Consider the following 18322-nt stretch of genomic DNA (forward strand, 5'->3'; position numbering starts at 1 on the left):
TTAGGGGCTTTGCCAAACATCACAGCAGTCCAGTCCGCTTCCTTAGTAGCTGCGGACCTTGGCAAAAATAGCAAAATACATCATCTTCTTGCTCTCTTCTTCTTGCACAGTTAGAAGCTGTGTGTGAACTACAAGGAGCAGCACACATAAAATCACACAGATATCGTCCGTCTTCTAAACTAATTGCTTTATTATTTACATAGCAATAAACATCAGCCTCCCGGTGAGAGACAAGGCATGACTGCTCTCTTCGCCAGGCAAAAACGAAACTGATTTACACACAGTCAGAGAACAAAGACTGTAACATGATCCCCCTTTGCTCCCTCCTTTCCAGTGGTCAGGCGACACGGCAAAAACACACAGACACACAGACGCAGGCTGCTTTTAACTCTTGCCAGCCTGAAACTCCTCACAAAACAGCCCAGCAGAGCCCCAGGGCGACTCACTGATAGGGTTTCTCCCCTGTATGAATTCTTTGGTGGGAAGTGAGACTGTGGCTGTGACTGAAGCTCTTTCCACATTCCAAGCACTGAAAGGGTTTCTCCCCTGTATGAATTCTGTGATGGGAAGTGAGCTTGGGCCCCTCCCGAAAGCTCTTTCCACATTCTAAACACTGATATGGTTTCTCCCCTGTATGAATTCTTTGATGGGAATATAGATTTGAGCTGCGACGGAAGCTTTTTCCACATTCCAAGCACTGATAGGGTTTCTCTCCAGTATGAATTCTTCGATGGGAAGTGAGATTGTCCTTCCAACTGAAGCTCTTCTCACATTCTGAGCACTGAGAGCCTTTCTTCCCACTGTGAGTTCTTTGATGGGAACGGGAACTCTGACTGGAGCTCTCTCCACACTCCCAAATTTGATATGGCTTCTCCACTGTGTGGATTTTGTCATGGTCTCCCCCATTCTTCATTTCCAATTCATCACCACCTACAACAAAGAGTGAAACTAATTAGATCCTCAGGAAAAAACGGAGGCCCCAATTATTGAACAAGGCTTATGAACATTTGTGAAAGAGGAAGAATGGAAGATGTGAGGTCTTTCTACAGGGGTCACGGCCTTTGTCAACCAGCATTCAGAGACATATTTATGGGAACCAGAGGTTCAAAATGTCTGGCTCTTTTCTAGGACGGATTTTTGTTGCCACAATCATGAAATCCACTCCAACTCTAACATTGGTCTTCTCTTTAAAATACGGGCAGAGGCTTAAACAGAAACCCAAACCTGACAGAAGTTACCTCAACTTCCCTAACAACTCTGTGTGTGAATGTTGCCTCCAAGATGATATAGAAAAGGTGACTGTCACTCCAGGAGGCCTGTTTTCAGTTAGGTCTGTTCTCAACTGTCAAGTGAGAGAGAGATGTTCTGTGAGAGCAGCTGCTGCTTGTTTTATGCTGCTATGTGCCTCAGAAAAAGTCTGTAAAGTCTCATATAGATATAAGCACATGTAATTCACTCTTAAGGCTTAATGTAGCAGTATTATTTAATGTTGAATTATTTTGGTTTTTGGAGTGTAGCTTATTGTCTTGAATAACAAATGGGATAAATGCAGAAATAATCTAAATCAATAAAGAATATATATAGATAGATATTTTTTAGATATAAGCACATGTAAACGTGTTTTAGTATATCAAGTAATGTAATGTATTCTGTTTAAACTGTTTAAACAGAGAATCTTCTGGAGTCTTTTTCAGGAGCTATGTTTTTTTTAAGGGTGAAACAACCCGGGGGCCACCTCCACACATATAAATACCACAGAAAATGGGTTTTGGGCCCACAAAATCCAGAAAACCACAAATAATCCAGAAAGACTGATGCAGAGTTGTAAAGTGACACGTTTTACCCCAAAACTGACATTAACATTTTGACCACTTGATGCCTCTGTACTCTTAATTATTCTCTCAGAAACAATTTTTAAAGGCAGATTGAAAAGTAGAAAGAAATTTTTAGGATGCAGAGAGGAAATTTTACACAGTGGAATAGGAGAATGAGAATACAGTGGTGCCTCGACTTACGAACTTAATCCATTCCGAAGGCACCTTCGTAGGTCAAAAAATTCGTGAGTCGAAAAACGCCATTTGAAACGCGATTTCCCATAGGAAAGCAATGGAAACGGAAAAATTCGTAAGTCTAAGCAACCCTATCTAAAAATTCGTAAGTCGGAAAATCTCTATCTAAAACCGCCGCAGTTTGCTTTCGGATGTTGAGACATTAGTAAGCGCGCGGCCATTAGCCCCATTCATAAGTCGCAAAATTCAGTTGTCGAGTCATTCGTAAGTCGAGGTACCACTGTAGTGTTATACAGATTTCAAGTGATGGTGCGCCCCCGCCACTTAATGGATCCAAATGGTTTCCAGAGAGTAGTAGGGGATGCTTTATCCCATGTTGATGGCCTTTTAGCCGATTCCCTGGTGACCCGCTGGAATGTAGAGTTAACCAGGGCTATTGACTGTTTGGCTCCAAAGCGCCCTCTCCAATTGCATGGAGCCCCGTGGTTTTCCATGGATCTGAGGGCAATGAAACAATCGCTGAGACGGCTAGAGCGCCGGTGGTGGATAACTCATTCTGAAGCTGACCGGACACGGGTTAGAGCTCAATGTCGAGCCTACCAAGTGGCGGTAGCGGCGGCGAAGAAGACTTCCTTTGCCGCCTCTATTGCATCTGCAGAAAACAGCAGCAGGAGACTCTTTCAGGTGGTTCGCAGTTTAGTGGAACCACCTGCTCCATCGGGGCCCAGTTTGGGCCGCATGATCTCCTGCAACGAATTTGCAAAGTTTTTTGCAGATAAAGTCGCTCAGATTCAGGAAGCTACAAGAAAGAAAATTCCACCTAAACATTAGGAAGAACTTAGTAACATTAGTAAGAGCTGTTTGGCAGTGGGATTTGCTGCCAAGGAGTGTGGTGGAGTCTTCTTCTTTGGAGGTCTTTAAGCAGAGGCTTGACAGCCATCTGTCAGGAATGCTTTGATGGTGTTTCCTGCTTGGCAGGGGGTTGGACTGGATGGCCCTTGTGGTGTCTTCCAACTCTATGATTCTATGAACGGGGAGTTTTACCGAGAGGGTCCATGGTCCCACGATTCTCCTCGACTTCCTTATGCACAGCTCTCTGGTCAGGATCCAGCAACGTCCATACATTGTCTGTGAAAGAAACAGCAACATCTTCACTTGCACACTCCCCATCAGCTGTTGCCTCAATCCTGTTGGTCTAAATTTAAATTTCTACGTAAATCACTTTCTTCAGTTTGAACCCCCCCCCCCATGTTCTTGAGGAGACCAACTCTGTATTTTTTCATTGCTAACAGAAGAGGGAAAATGACTATTACTCAAACTTAATCTAAGCACAACGACCACAACAGCTCCTGAATAGACATCCATTTATGCAATGTGGAATGCTCTCTGTTCTCTCCTCTTTCCCCTTTTTGTGTTCCAGTTTAAACCAATTCATGAACCCAGAACACATACACTGAGCATTAATGATGAACCATATGTGACAGGCATTGCTGCGAATATATTCTGCTAGTTTTGGGATATACAAAAGACATGAGAAGACCCGGTATCATTTATTACTCATTTGTATCATTTATTACTCATATGTTCCTTGTTTTTAAAAGCAAACAAAAAGTTATTCCAAAAAGAAAAGAAAAAGGATACACAGAGATGCCCTACTATGGTCACGTTACTTTAAAGAGTCGTTGCTTCTACTGCTAGGTAATGGAGCGACAAGTTTTTTGACATTGGTAGGGCATTCAGATCACAGCACTGGTATTAGATATTTTGAGCTGCCAATACATCGTGGTGGCCGGGGAGCTGTGATGTCTTCCTAGCTCAAATTGCCTGCAGATGACAAAGGTGCAGGCAGGCAGGCAGGTGGAGGAGCCCAAAAAAGTGCCCCCCTTCTCCATCTCCAACCACCTGCCTGCCTCCCTCCACCCCCAAACTGAGCAAGCCCCAAGACCTCTCTGGCTCCATCCCTCCGTGTCCCCATCTCCACTCCCCTGGAACTCACCAGATCTCTCGGAGAGTCCTAGAGAGGAACGCTCAGAGGTTGTGGGGAGGGATGCAGGAGACAACCTGACCAGGTCTACCGTCCATATTCCCCCTTCCATCCTCGCCACCTTTGCAGGATCCATCTCTTTCATCCTTCCTGAAGAGTCAAGGCGCCAAAACAAGCTGCAGGGTCCTGGGAGAGAGGAAGAAGCAAAGGGAGCCTCAGAGGCTCTGCAGGGATTCTCCTGCCCTAGATATTCCCCTGCCCCTGGAGAAGCACAAATGGGGCAGCCCTCTCCCAACAGAAATCCCATTTCTAAACATTTCCAGTGGTTCCACTTTCCTCTGTTTCCTCCTCTCCCCGGCATGGTCTGCACAGTAGAGCCCTGAGAATAGATTCAATTGAACTCAGTGGGGTAATTGACAGAACTTGGTGTAAAAACCAGTCACCATCCTGTCCCAAAGCCTGAAACTACAATGCCAGACATGCTTATCTATGGTATCATAAGGCAAAAGTTCATAAAAGTTTTCATAGTCATAATAAGAAACTCAATTCTTAAAGTTTGGGGAAAATATAAAGATTTATTTGAAAAGAAAACAGCATGTTGACTTTCCCCATTAGAAGCAATATCTTTGAAAAAAGAAAATATGAGGATAAATTGGCCGACATATAACAGAAATTGACAACCAATTAAAATTAAAAGACTTTGAAGAAGCAAGAGAAAATGGAATAGACTGCTTACAATATTTCCAACTAAATGAAACTTAGAAAGAAAGAAAGAATTTAGTTATCAAGTGTCAAGATTTCAGAGAGAAATAGTAGAAGGTAGTACAAAATTAACAGAATTAACAATCTGCTTTTGGAAAGGGACACTAAAGAGAAACAGGCCAAATGTGTTATGATAAAATGGGCGAACGATGTGGAACGTAATATATTAATGATGGATTGGGAAAGGCTTTGGAGGTTAGATTTGAAATTTTCTGCATGAAGGAGAACTACATGAAAATTGAGGGGGGGGGGTTCCTAAAGCATTTCCATGGTGGGGACAGACAGAGGGACACTGAGCTGAAGACACCTGAAAACTACATTAGGGACCGATTCACCTCTTCCATTGTAAGACTCGGTGCCACAGCCAAGATCCGAAAATCAGCCCACCTCCCTTCTGGTCAACATCTGCCCTCTTGTATAGTCTGGTCAACATCTGCCCTCCTCCGCGCAGGAAAGAGCACCAAAAATAGTGTTTGCACATGCGCGTGCACTCTGGCCCACCGCGGCGTCTGCGGGACTGGAGTAGGGAGAGTTTCCGCCTTAGGCGTGCATGCAAAAGGTTCACTACCACTGGCCTATGCTGTTCAACATTTACATGGGGTTGTCCGGAGGTTTGGAGAACATTGTCAGCAGTATGCAGATGACACTCAGCTCTATCCAGACAAGACTGAGGCAGTTCCCTAGACCGAGTATAGTTTGCTATATAGTTTTGTATAGTTTGGTATACAAAGTAGGTTCTGGAGGTTGACATGAATATAAATAACCAAACTGATTAAAGAAAAAAGCTGAGCTACGTTAGAAAATCAATCCAATAAGAGATCTTACTCTAACCGCCCTGCTAAAAATGTTGCAGCTTCTGCTGTCTCCAGGTATCCTTGATCTGCCAGAAGAGAGCGCCCTGGCAAAGAGGAAGAATACCCTTTTCCTCCTCAACTTTTCATCAAGACTACCGGTACAGGGCTTTATCTGCAGGATCCCCCCTCCAAGACCCCCCTCCCCGCCCCGGATGCCAAGCAAAAAGCGCGTGGCAGAGCCCTGGCCCCCTCGCCCCCTCCCTGGCTTGGCAGCGAAGGCGGGCGGGGAACGTTTGCACCAGGGGCGTAGCCAGGATCAAAACTAGGGGGGGGGAAGCCATGGTCGTTCAGGGGCGGGGCCAAGGCACGGAAGGGAGGGGCCACGAAGTGGGCGGGGCTAAAGGGCCAGCGGGCCTGATGACATCATGGCGGTGGCAGCAGCGGCCACCTTGTGCTTCTGGGGCTGGCAGCGTTGGCGGCTACCCTGCTTGGCTGGAGAGGACGGGAGGGTCGGGCAGGCGAGAGGGGGTGGCAGGGCGGGCGAGGGCGAGGCAAGACACGGCCGCAGCCACGACGGCTCCAAGGCGTTGCTGCATATCAGCATAATATTTCAACCATGGTTCAAGCCCCACCTTAGGAAAAAAATCCTGCATTGCAGCGGGTTGGACTAGATGACCCTTGTGGTCCCTTCCGACTACAATTCTACGATTCTATTGATATATTACCATACCATATGCATCGTTCTGCTTTCTTGAATTGTCCTACTCCTAGGCATAGCAGCCAACTCCTAGAGGCCTAGGTGCCTCTCCCCCCCCCCAATTACTGGTAAATACCGTATTTGAAAGAGTCATCCCCCCATGTTGATGGGCTTTCTATGTGGGGCTTATCTGCCCCCCCGTATTTTATTAAGGATGGAAGAGGGAGGGAAGGAAGGAAGAAATAGAGAGAGGGATAACTCATATTTGTGGGTGCCTCTGGGTGACGCTGTGATGCTGGAACTCTGCATGTACAGGAGCCTTGTAAGCAGCTTTCTCTCCGCTTGATTTACAGCAGGCACGTCCAACAGGTAGATTGTGATCTACCAGTAGATCACTGGATGTCTGTGGTAGATCACTGGTAGGTCACTGGCACCCCTAAAAAAAGCTCACCCAAAATTTTCCTCCTCCCTCAAAAAAGTTGAACTATGACCTGAAGCCCTAAACAAAAATGGGCCTCCCTCCCTCCTAAAAGAAGCTCAACAAGTTTGACCTAAACCCCAAAAAACAGGGCTTCCCTTCCTTTAAAAAAAACTCAACAGCTTTGACCTGAACCCCCCAAAAGGGGGTAGATCACCCCCAGTTTTAAACTCTGAGTAGATCAGAGTCTCTTGGGAGGTTGCCACCCCTGATTTACAGTATACAGATGCAGGAGGAGGGGCAGACTGGAACACCAATGCTTTTTATAAACATCACTGTCTGTCAAAGCTACAGCCCCCCCTTTCTTATTCACTTCTTTTTAGCCTTGCAGAGCCACCTTAGTCAAATTGAATCCTCTGAGTCTGCACCCTCATTAAATCCCCAATAGAACTCTTAATGCTCCTGAATGCTCATTAACAACTCCCACTTAAGAACAATAGGGTGAAATGGTCAGCTATCGAATCTTGCCTGGGGATATATGCGCCATTGTCTTAACTGCTTAACTACTGGTAGCCACTTTGCTTTATTTATTTGATGTGTTTTTGTTACTGCTGTGTCCCGTCCCCCCCAGCAAGCGGAGACTTAGCTGCTCTTGCTAAAGCAAAGCCCTTTCCACTTCAGTTTTTGGAGGGGAAAAGTGCTGGTTATGGTCTGTAAAAGACATTAATTTTTTGCTTCTAGGGGGGGGCAGCTGCCCCCTCCTGCCCCCCCTGCCTACGCCCATGGTTTGCACCCAGATTTGGCGCCCCCCATGCAGGATCTGACCAGCCCCCTCCCCCGGCATCCTCCCCTGCAGCCCTGGAAACCACTTCTCCCCATTGCAACCGCAGGGAAAGGGAGAGGAGACTCACCCCCAGGCAGCTCTTGCAAGAGAGACACGCTTGCACGCGGGACTGGCGAGGGAGGGGCTTTTGCTCGGGAGGACATCGCCCCCCCGCTACGCCTCCACTTCCTGTCCTCTCTAGAAATCCAGCTCTGTTCCTTTCAACCCTTGGCAAGCCGAGCACAACCGGAGCACCGCTCTCTCCTCCTCCAAGGCAGGAGCGCCCCCCTCCCCAGATGCCTCATTTGGGAGACCCTCTTGAGCTGCGCCCTCCCGAGGCCAGAAGCAGGAAGAGCAGCTGGCAGGGGCGAAGAAGGCCCCCCAAGGAGCAGGGGACCCCTCACTAGAAGCAAAGCATGGAGTCATCTGGAAGGGATCCCGAGGGTCATCTAGTCCATCCCCCTTGCCAGGCCCTTCACAGCATACATACACGATAGCAAAGAGGCTCACAAAAGCAGTCTCTCAATAAGATTTTCAAAGGGAAGCAAGGGAGCAATTAATCATGGACGGTTACAATCTTGATAGGTTGCCTCATATGTGGTTAGTAGAGAGGATTAAGATGGATTTAAAAATTATGGTATAGAGCAAGAAAAGACAGACTTTGAAACTCCACAATGATGCAAAGTGTATAAATCATTGTTGAAATTTGAGGCTGAAGAACAGGTGAAAGAAGGCATGATTCCCCACTCATAGCTGCCAAGTTTTCCCTTTTCTCGCAAGGAAGCCTATTCAGCATGAGGGAAAATCCCTTTAAAAAAGGGATAACTTGGCAGCTATGTTCCCCACGTGGATTTCCCCAATAGAATCGTAGAATCATAGAGTTGGAAGAAACCACAAGGGCCATCCAGACCACCTATCTCCTTGATCCTTGCCCATCCTGGCTTATAAAAGCTAGCCGGGAAGGGCTGGGCGATGGGCTCTGCGGGGTGGTGAATGCTTCTCTCTGGGAGGGAGCCTTCCCAGACCCGCTGAAAGAGGTGGTTATCAAACCGCTTATTAAAAAACCATTTTTAGATGTGGGCAATATGGCCAACTATCGCCCAGTTTCAAATCTTCCATTCTTGGGCAAGGTGATTCAGCGAGTGGTTGCTGAACAACTCCAGGCAGGCCTGGAAGAAGCGGACCATTTGGATCCCTTCTAGTCGGGATTCAGGCAAGATGTTTTGCTTGGGATGGGCTGTGAGCACTCAACACGACCAACTCATCCATTCTTCTTCTTTTTTAATAATTTTTATTTGATTTTACAAGTATAAGATTATAACAATACAACCATACATATCTATATTTAAAAATCTTTGGACTTCTCACCTTCCCCCCATGGGTCCTATTGTCAACCTTTTCAACTGCATACTATTCAATAGTCCATATTTTACATCCAGATCTTGGAGTTTTCACAAACATGTTTTTTTCCAGCCCTACAGTTGCAGGTAGAGCTGCATAAGGAGTTTAGGAACTTGCAGAAGTGGTACTTCTTCTCCGTATAATTATCAAAATGATAGTGTGTATGTTTTTTTGCTTCTACCTCTCACCAAAGATCTAGGGATTTGTCCAAAGATCACGTTTGAGTCCACTAGATTAGAAATCAGAAGAATTTGCGATGATGTCATGGATCTGAGGCAGAGAGGTCTGGCAGATATATGCCTCCTGAGCCACCCAAAACTTGGGTGGGCTGAGATTTAGGACAGATGATAACTGTACCAGAATGAGGTTGGCTTGACTTCTCTCCACTTCAGATGTGATCCCTTTGCAGGGCTCCGTTAGTAAGAAGAAAGTTACTGCATCTTGCAACCACCACAACACAAGGCTTCTAATTCTTTGTAAGGAGGTGGTCGTTCCTGGGAGGAAAAATATGGTCCTCGTTCTACTGCTTCTACTGCCGTATGGGGACTGTGGGAAATGCCTTTTGTCTTTGGAAAGGGATAAGATAGATTCACCTAATTATTTCAGGCCAGGGGACCACCTCATCAGTGGGGTCATCTCTGCCACAAATACTATGTTTCATCCTCATAGCTTCAACCACTGTCCTACCACCAGCTTTTATTGGTAAGACATTTTGTGGGGATGGAGTTAGTGGTGCTCCACTTGCTACCATTTCCATGAGATCCAGCTCATCTCCAGTTATTTTCTGGGGCCTGTCACATTATCTGGAACCTGCCTTCAAGCACATAAGAAAATCCGACTAGCAGATAAATTTGTGGGTGATTAATTTCTCAGTGGCTACCAGTCACAATTGCTATGTTCTCCATTCACTGTCACAGGCACTATGCCTCTGGGTACCAGGAACTGAGAATCTCAAGTAGGGGAAGAGCTCTTGTGCTTCTCAGTTTTGCATGTGCATCTGGTTGTCCACCTTGAGAACTGGATGCTGGAACAGATGAGCCTTTGGGGAGATTCTGCAGGGTTCTTCTGTGAACGATGGAAGGATAAGGGTGTCTTTTTGCATTAGGTTTAATATACAGGGGGAAAGATCTACTTTCTCAAAGTGGAATTCCTATAGTACTTTCTGGATCTTTTATTCACGGTCTTAGATTCCCTTTTAAACCTCGCCCTATTATTATTATTATTATTAGTTGAATATATGCTGCCCTATAGTAGTCATATACATCTTGATAAACAATGGAAAACATCTGAATAAAAAGGGTGATAATATGGGAATAACAGCAGCAACTTATAAGCTATGGTAACATTGGGGAAGTTATTTTGGGTGTTATTTTAGGGGTCTTTTGTTTGCTTGCTTGTTTGCTTGTTTGTTTGTGACATTTCTATGCTGTTCTTTTAACAAGAAGCTATTCCAAGCAGCTAGCAATAAATAAGTAAATGCAAATTCAAATGCAAGATTAATGAAGGGCATCTTTTTTTAAAAAAAGACATTACCTGGAATACTTCATAGGAAATCACTATTCCCACAAAAAGGTCCTTGCAATAGACCTTCCTCCTTCCTAAAACCTACCCAATCTCATGTTGGGCTTAGAAATATTTAGGCTTTGATCTGAAATCAAACATGATACAAATCTTCCTTCTCTTCCTAGGTCACTTATGCTTTTGTCTCCCATGTTCTGAATGATAAGAGGCAGTTTCCTTTTTTCTACCGGATGGTCCCCAAAGAAGAAGCCCTGTACCCAGGGATTGTCAAGATACTCCAGCACTTCTGGTGGACGTTGATTGGCCTCCTTGCACCAGACACCAACAATGGAGAGAGGTTCCTGAAGAGCTTGACGCCGGTGCTCATCAAGAGCGGTGTCTGTGTTGTTATCTCACAAAGTATCTATGGACTGAAGACAAAAGCGGTAAAAATGGATCTTCTTCTATTCCACAAGTGGAGGCAAGTGCATGTATTTGTTTACTATGGGGAAATGACTTATTTCTTAGATGGACTACTCCTTATACAACAGATGTTTGACATACTGCTGAAATCCATTGTTGGGAAAATCTTCATCACAACAGCTATGTGGGATGTCTCCCTGGAGCTGATGTATAATGACATATCGTTCCAATACATCCATGGTATATTTTCCTTCTTCACTGAGACAAGAAAAAGCGCAACATTTGGTGATTTTCTACCCTTTTTCTTTGGTATTAAGAAGTTTTGGGAGGGTGCTTTTAATTGTTCCTATTCAAAGCATGCATCCTCAGTGAAAGGCTGGACAAGATGCAGAGAGAGAGAGAAACTGGAGATGTTTCCCCAAGACGATCTGGAAAGAATCCTCTCTCTAGACAGCTACAGGATCTACAACACTGTCCAAGCCGTGGCTCGTGCCTTAAATGCTGCATATTCATCTAAATCTAAGCAGAGGGCTACTGAGAGAACAGGACTTCAAAGGCTGCAGCCATGGCAGGTATTTTCTTTCTCACCATAGACATCTCAACTGAGCATGGCAATCGATTGCAGTGTTGCAGATATTAAATATTGTGCAGTTTGAAACGATTGGTAGCATAAGAACTGGAAGCATTCATTTCCTTTTGGAAATGAATTATTGTCCTGATCCATAGAAATATTATTAAATCTTTATTCACAGAACTCTTCATAACAGAATGAAAACATCAAATAGACATTATGTCAGGGGTCCCCAGACTTACCGGGCTTCAGGCCGGTGCCCGCCGTGCCGACAGCACGGCGGGCCGGAGGGCGGGGGAGTGCGCGCCCGTGCGCATGCGCACACGCACATGGTCGGGGGGAATCGCCGAAAATCGCTTGTGCGCATGCGTATGGGCCTCCCCCGACCTGGAAGTGCATCGGAAATGACCTCTTCTGGGTCGGGAGAGGCCCATACGCATGCGCACAAAGGATTTTCGGCGATTTTTTGCCGATTTTGAAGATCTCCGCTGCGCCGCGCGCCGTAAGAGCGGGCAGCGGCAGCGGGCGGTGCGGGTCGTCGCAGGCCGGATTGGGAGGCCAATTGGGCCGCATCTGGCCCGGGGGCCGTAGTCTGGGGACCCCTGCATTATGTCTTGTGCTGTCCAGCACAGGCTCGGCATCTCTCTCTCTCTCTCTCTCTCTCTCTCTCTCTCTCTGCCTCCTGGCTGTTTCCTTTACCTTCAGGAGAGCTTCATTGACATATTGACTCCATTGAGTTTTGGAGTCAAAGAGAAAAAGGCAACTCCCTTCAAAGGGGAGATTTTGCAGTCCAATACCTTCATCACATGATCTAAGATTACAACACTCACATGTTAGCTAGCAGAGAACAGCAACCAGTAAATTAATCTTAATCTCAGCAAGAGCCCAGAGCCCTTTAGGGGGGGAAAACTACTATGGAAAGACCTCAAGATTTGCAGAACACATTAGCCATTTTCCATTTTAAACCTTCCTTAATACATATTCATTTTTCATTTCTGTGTAAATTAAACCAATTGTACTTAACACATAGATTTCCAGAGTCATTTTCTTGGGATTAGAATCTGGAAAACTTTGAGAATCCCTAGTTTAGAACATAGGGAGCTTCCCGTCACCAAAAAATGTGGGATGTAGCAGTGAGCTGAAATTTGGCAAGCAGTTGTTAAAGATAGAGAGCTACCCATTGCACAGCCCCTCAGGTAACTGCCCCCATCCTGTGCCCAATTCCCCTTTCCCTGCAAGTTGGAATTATTTTTGGCAGGGGAGATGACATTGATCAGGCTGTCTCTAATCTCTGTTCCTTTGACACCCACTTGACTCTGCTCTGGCTCTCTGCTCCCTCCACCAAGATCCTGCCTTTCCCTGCTGGAGCCCATATTAGAGATTTCATTCAGTTTGCCTTGAAATGAAAAACAAACCTAATTCACTCTTTCCGAAACAATCCAAGAGGGCAGCATCCTTCAAAAACATGATTACTAGGAGAAAATCACACAGACATACTGAAGAATTCTGAGGTTTTTTATTATTTAAAAAATGCTTCAGAAATGTGGAGAACTGAATTTAAGATTAGGGTGTGTGTGAGAGAGAAAATAGTATGAACAAGAAAATAGTATGAATTGACAAGATCCCTCCATTACTATTTGAGTCTGCAACCAGCCCTAAGCAGAGGTGAACTGGGTTGTCAATATGCTTTCATTATTATTATTATTATTATTATTATTATTATTATTATTATTATTATATAATTTTATTAACCTTCCAATTTTACAATTCCAAATAAACATTTTACAAACTCTAAAATATCCAATGACTTCCCTTCTACTCTTTCCATGGTTCATTTTTTATCTCATACATCCCTGCATATTTTACAAAAACAATTCAAACCAGTTTTCCACTTTTATATCCATCAAACATTATTAATGTACGTAGTGGGATTTATCTTAATGCTGCCACCGTTTCCAGCTGTATACAGTTATTTTCCATATATTCAATAAACCCTTTCCACTCTTCTTTCAATGTACTGTATATTCTTTTGCTCTCTTATTCTGCATGTTAAATCTGCAAATTCTGCATATTCTGTCCACTTAAGTGCCAATCCTCTTTAGCTGGGACCTCGCTCGCTTTCCATTTCTGGGCTACCAAAACAGGAGACTCTGCTTTCCTTTATTCTAAATGCTCTCATCTTTGCTTCTGTTCCAGCTCCACCCTTTCCTCGGAAACGCCCCGTTCTACAATTCTTCCATGGACAGAGTGTATTTGGATGAGAACGGGGAGCTGGCAGCTGACCTGGACATTGTGAACTGGGTGGTGTTCCCCAATAAGTCCGTCCTCAGAGTGAAGTTTGGGAGTATCGACAGACAGGGATCCCCAGACCTGAAGTGCTCCATCGACCAGGATGCCATTGTGTGGCCTGAGTGGCTCAATCAGGTGGCGGGGAGAGGGGAATCGTGCCTGTCATTTTGCTGTCTTTTCTTTAAGCCTTAATAAGTGCTCCCTGTTCTGTGGGCTGCTGCTCTCTGTTTCCTCTCAACTCCAGCATTGGGCTGTTGTTCAAGATAGTTCCTACAGCTCCTCTGCTCAGCTGGGTGCCAAAGGAGGGTTCCTGCTAAACTCTGTGTGTGGGAAAAGGGAGATTCCTTGCTTTTCTGTTGTTAAATGTATTTATATCAGTCGTGAATAGCTCATGGCCCATATATAGAACTTTATTTAATGGAGGTGCATTGTTTTTTTCTGAATTTAATCATGAATAATTCATTTAATAGACAATGATGGGAAATGCTTAGGTTCAAGCTGTAGACCGGATGCTTACAGCAGATGACCATATACTATGCCTCAAACAACAATTCTCATTGACACTCTTTGTCTTTGTGCCTAGACCCTTCCTACTTCCAGGTGTGTGGAAAGCTGTCGCCCTGGATCCGTCAAGGTGGTTCAGGAAGGGAAGCCTCTTTGCTGTTATGAATGTCTTCCCTGTGCAGAAGGGACCATCTCCACTCAGGAAGGTGGGTGACTCCAAGGGAAAGGCCGGCCTTGGGGAAGAGAGACGGGTTCAGTCAGGAATCTTTCAAAGCCATTTCTGGGAAGGATAAGGCTGGTATGCTTCATGTGTGTGAGTGAACTGGGTGATTCAAATTATTATTATTATTATTATTATTATTATTATTATCATCATCATCAATCTGTTTTGATTATTATAATTTATGATATTGTTCTAAAATGTATCATCATAATATGGTAAGCTGATTGGGAAAGCAGGATATAAACAACTCAGTCACTAAAAGCCTGCCCACCCATTTCCCACTCCTCAGCCCTACTTCTTATCCTTACTCCAAAAATACCTTTGATCAAATGTAAAGGAGGGAGGTCTAAACCACAGAGTCTTTTGGACTTGATGATCGGAAGGTCAGCAGTTCGAAACTACGCGACGGGCTGAGATCTCGTTTCTCTGTCTCAGCTTCTGTCATCCTAATAATAATAATAATAATAATAATAATAATAATAATAATATTTATACCCCGCCCTTCCCAGTCAAAACTGGGCTCAGGGCGGCTAACAACAGGAATATCAAAGCAAACTTGAAGGAAAAACCGTAAAATTAAAATACAGATTAAAATGCAGTGTTAAAATTTAAAATTTAAAGTTTACAAATTTACAAATGCAGCCTCATTTAAGTAGTCCATAAGATCAAAAGCAGTTCAAAAGCACACCAGTGCAAATAGGTGGATAGGTGTCACTGCAGCAGGAAGGTAAATGGTGTTTCCATGCGCTCTGGCATTCGTCATGCTGTCCCTTTGCACCAGAAGCAGTTTAGTCATGCTGGCCACATGACCCAGAAAGCTGTCTGTGGACAAATATCAGCTCCCTCGGCCTGAAGAGAGAAGAACGTTGCACCCCATAGTTGCCTTTGACTGTACTTAACTTTCCCGGTGTCCTTTACCTTTACCTGAAGGAGGCAGACTGTTATGGACTTAGGGTAGATATTAGACTTCTGATCCTCCTTTTGGCCCTGGTATAGGGGGCTCCAAGCAGCCCAACCTGCCAGAGGCCAAGCTGGGGATCTCTAGCCCTGGAATCTGTTCCAAGTTTCTTCAGGGGTAGAGCTAATGTTTGTTGTTGTTTAGTCGTTTAGTCGTGTCCGACTCTTCGTGACCCCATGGACCATAGCACGCCAGGCACTCCTGGCTAATGTTTAGAAAAACCTAATTAAATACCTGTGGCTGTCTCAGACTGACTTGGTCTACAACTGAATTTCTCCCAAGAGACTGGATATTGCTCAGGGCTTGGCTGAATCCAGTGTAGTAGACATTACTCTCTCTCTCTCTCTCTCCCTCCCTCTCTCTCTCTCTCTCTCTTGCAGATGCAGACCATTGCCAAAAATGCCCAGGAAATCAGCATCCAAACAAGGAGCGAGATCAATGTGTGTTCAAGCATATCACCTTCCTAGCCTATGAAGAATCTCTAGGGGTTGTCCTACTTTCCCTTGCCCTACTGGGGTCCTTAACCACAAGCTTTGTTTTAGGAATCTTCATTAAATACAGCGAAACTCCCATAGTCAAAGCCAACAACCGGGACCTCTCTTACATCCTCCTCATTTCTCTCCTGCTTTCCTTCTTGTCCTCCTTCCTGTTCATTGGGAGGCCAAGGAAAGTGACCTGCCTTCCTCGACAAATGGCCTTCAGCATCATCTTCTCTGTTGCTGTTTCTTCTGTCTTGGCAAAAACCATCACGGTGGTTCTGGCCTTCCTGGCCACCAAGCCAGGGAACACAGTGAGGAGATGCCTGGGGAAGAGTCTGGCCAACTCCATTGTCATTTCCTGTTCCAGTGTCCAAGTTCTCATCTGCACCACCTGGCTGGGAATATCTCCCTCTTTCCCTGACTCTGACATGCACTCCCAGCCTGGAGTGATCATCCTGCAATGCAACGAAGGGTCTGTGGCCATGTTCTATGGTGCCCTTGGCTACATGGGCTTCCTGGCTGCTATTTGCTTTATAGTAGCTTTCCTAGCCAGGAATCTGCCTGGAGCCTTCAATGAAGCCAAGCTGATCACCTTCAGCATGCTGGTCTTCTGCAGTGTTTGGGTGTCCTTTGTGCCCACCTACCTGAGCACTAAGGGGAAATACATGGTAGCCGTGCAGGTCTTCTCTATGTTGGCCTCCAGTGCTGGGCTTCTGGGCTGCATCTTTATTCCCAAATGCTACATTATTTTGCTAAGATCTGATCTGAACACAAAGGAGCACCTGACAGCAAAAACTAGAGATAGCATCTGATTCTTACATTTTAAAAAAAAATGTAGGGAAGTGATGTTCTTGAAAAATAATGATTCAGTTTAGAAAAAATCATTATCCCCATTTGATCTTGTAGAACCAACCAACGTAATGGAAGTAGTTAAGAAATTTGAATTTGGCTGAAATTTGTAAAATCTTTGGAACATATAGATCACAGAGATCACAGAGAATTCACATTACCAAAATTTTGTAATAGGTCGTGGAGAACGGAACAAGGATGTCCACTTTCACTCCTTGTTATTTTTCTTAATTTTAGAAAAATAGCCGTCTAATTCTACAATGCCCTCTCTGGCGTGGGAGTCAGTATAAATGAAAATAACAAATGTAGGCCTCTATGCAGAATAAACATACCCAATGTCAGGATGCCACCAGAGGTTCCTCGCTGGTTGCCCAGGGAAGTATAAAGACAAAGAAAATTTCTTACAGTCCTTTTTTTTATTTCCAAGCCATAGAACCCAGCCTCTTGGATAATGCCGTTCTCCCGAGTGAATCTCCAGCCCCCGTCTCTCCCACTTCCTCACTCATCGTCATCATCATCACCACGACCTCTACAGGTGCCGCTAAGTGCCCTTTGAGCTCTATGCTCTCCTACTTTTAAGGCTCGCCGGGTTCTGGGAGATGGTGGGTCTGGAATGCTTTCTAGTGGCAACTGGTCAGCCAGCTACTGCTCTGCCTCTCCCATCATTTCCCATCATTTCCCCTCATCTGCCTCCAAGCTGTGACATCCCTCAAACCCCTGTTGTAAATCTACACTGTCTGCCTCCTCCCTGGGAGGGTCAGGATGGAGAGGTGGTCTCCCCCATTCCTCTGCCTAGTCCCTGACACCCACCTTCTTCAACTGTTACAAATAGGGCTTAGTTTCCGGGCCCTTAGTCATCTTAGTCACCCTCCACCCCATACCTGCCAGCTCATCAATAACTTCCTTTATTTAGGGTGCCCAGAACTGGACACAGTATTCCAGGTGTGGTCTGACCAAGGCAGAATGGAGTGGAACTGTTACTTCCCTTGATCTGGACACTATACTAAAATTTCAACGTTCTTTTTATTGAATTCCTTCAGTAGCACCTTAAAGACCAACTAAGTTTTTATTTTGGTATGAGCTTTCGTGTGCATGCACACTTCTTCAGATAATTTGTAGGCTCTTTGGAGAAGAAGTGTGCATGCACACGAAAGCTCATACCAAAATAAAAACTTAGTTGGTCTTTAAGGTGCTACTGAAGGAAATTTTTTATTTTACTTCGATCCAGACCAACACGGCTACCTACCTGTAACCTTTTTATTGAAGTTTTTTTAAAAAAATACCAACTTTTTTCTCATTGTATATTTAAATAAAAAAAAGTTTTCAATGCTGTCTTTAAAATTGCTGTGAGCCACCCAGGGACGTTACAGTGAGGGAGGGTTATCAATATTATTATTTAATATATTAAAAAGTTGCTGCATCACATTGTTGACTCATGTTAAGTTTCTGGTGTACTAAGCCAGTTGTCTCTCATGCTGTGTTTATGCCTCTGCTCAGGGGCGTACCCAGGATCAAAATTGACCTTTAAAGCCCTAAATGGCCTCGGTCCAGTATACCTGAAGGAGCTATCTTTGAAGCTTGGAAACTACAAATAATCTAGAATGTGGCAACTAGATTGGGGAGTGGGAGCGGCTGCAA

General features: G+C 44.8%; 2 protein-coding genes across 2 annotated transcripts; one reads left to right on the top strand and one right to left on the bottom strand.

Moving 5' to 3' along the window:
* Window positions 1-442: 442 nt before the first annotated feature.
* On the bottom strand, window positions 443-4105 carry LOC132591794 (gastrula zinc finger protein XlCGF49.1-like). The gene is made up of 3 exons (XM_060272226.1): window positions 4006-4105; window positions 3054-3137; window positions 443-930 (listed from the first exon to the last, which is right to left on the bottom strand). The coding sequence occupies exons 1-3, from the start codon at window positions 4103-4105 to the stop codon at window positions 443-445; spliced, it is 672 nt and encodes a 223-aa protein (XP_060128209.1).
* Window positions 4106-10639: 6534 nt separating this feature from the next.
* Window positions 10640-16647, top strand: LOC132591795 (vomeronasal type-2 receptor 26-like). The gene is made up of 3 exons (XM_060272227.1): window positions 10640-11383; window positions 14255-14381; window positions 15737-16647. The coding sequence occupies exons 1-3, from the start codon at window positions 10640-10642 to the stop codon at window positions 16645-16647; spliced, it is 1782 nt and encodes a 593-aa protein (XP_060128210.1).
* The last annotated feature ends 1675 nt before the right edge of the window (window positions 16648-18322 follow it).

Source organism: Zootoca vivipara, chromosome 2 (genome assembly GCF_963506605.1).
Source record: "Zootoca vivipara chromosome 2, rZooViv1.1, whole genome shotgun sequence".
In the NCBI taxonomy this organism is placed as follows: Eukaryota; Metazoa; Chordata; class Lepidosauria; order Squamata; family Lacertidae; genus Zootoca; species Zootoca vivipara.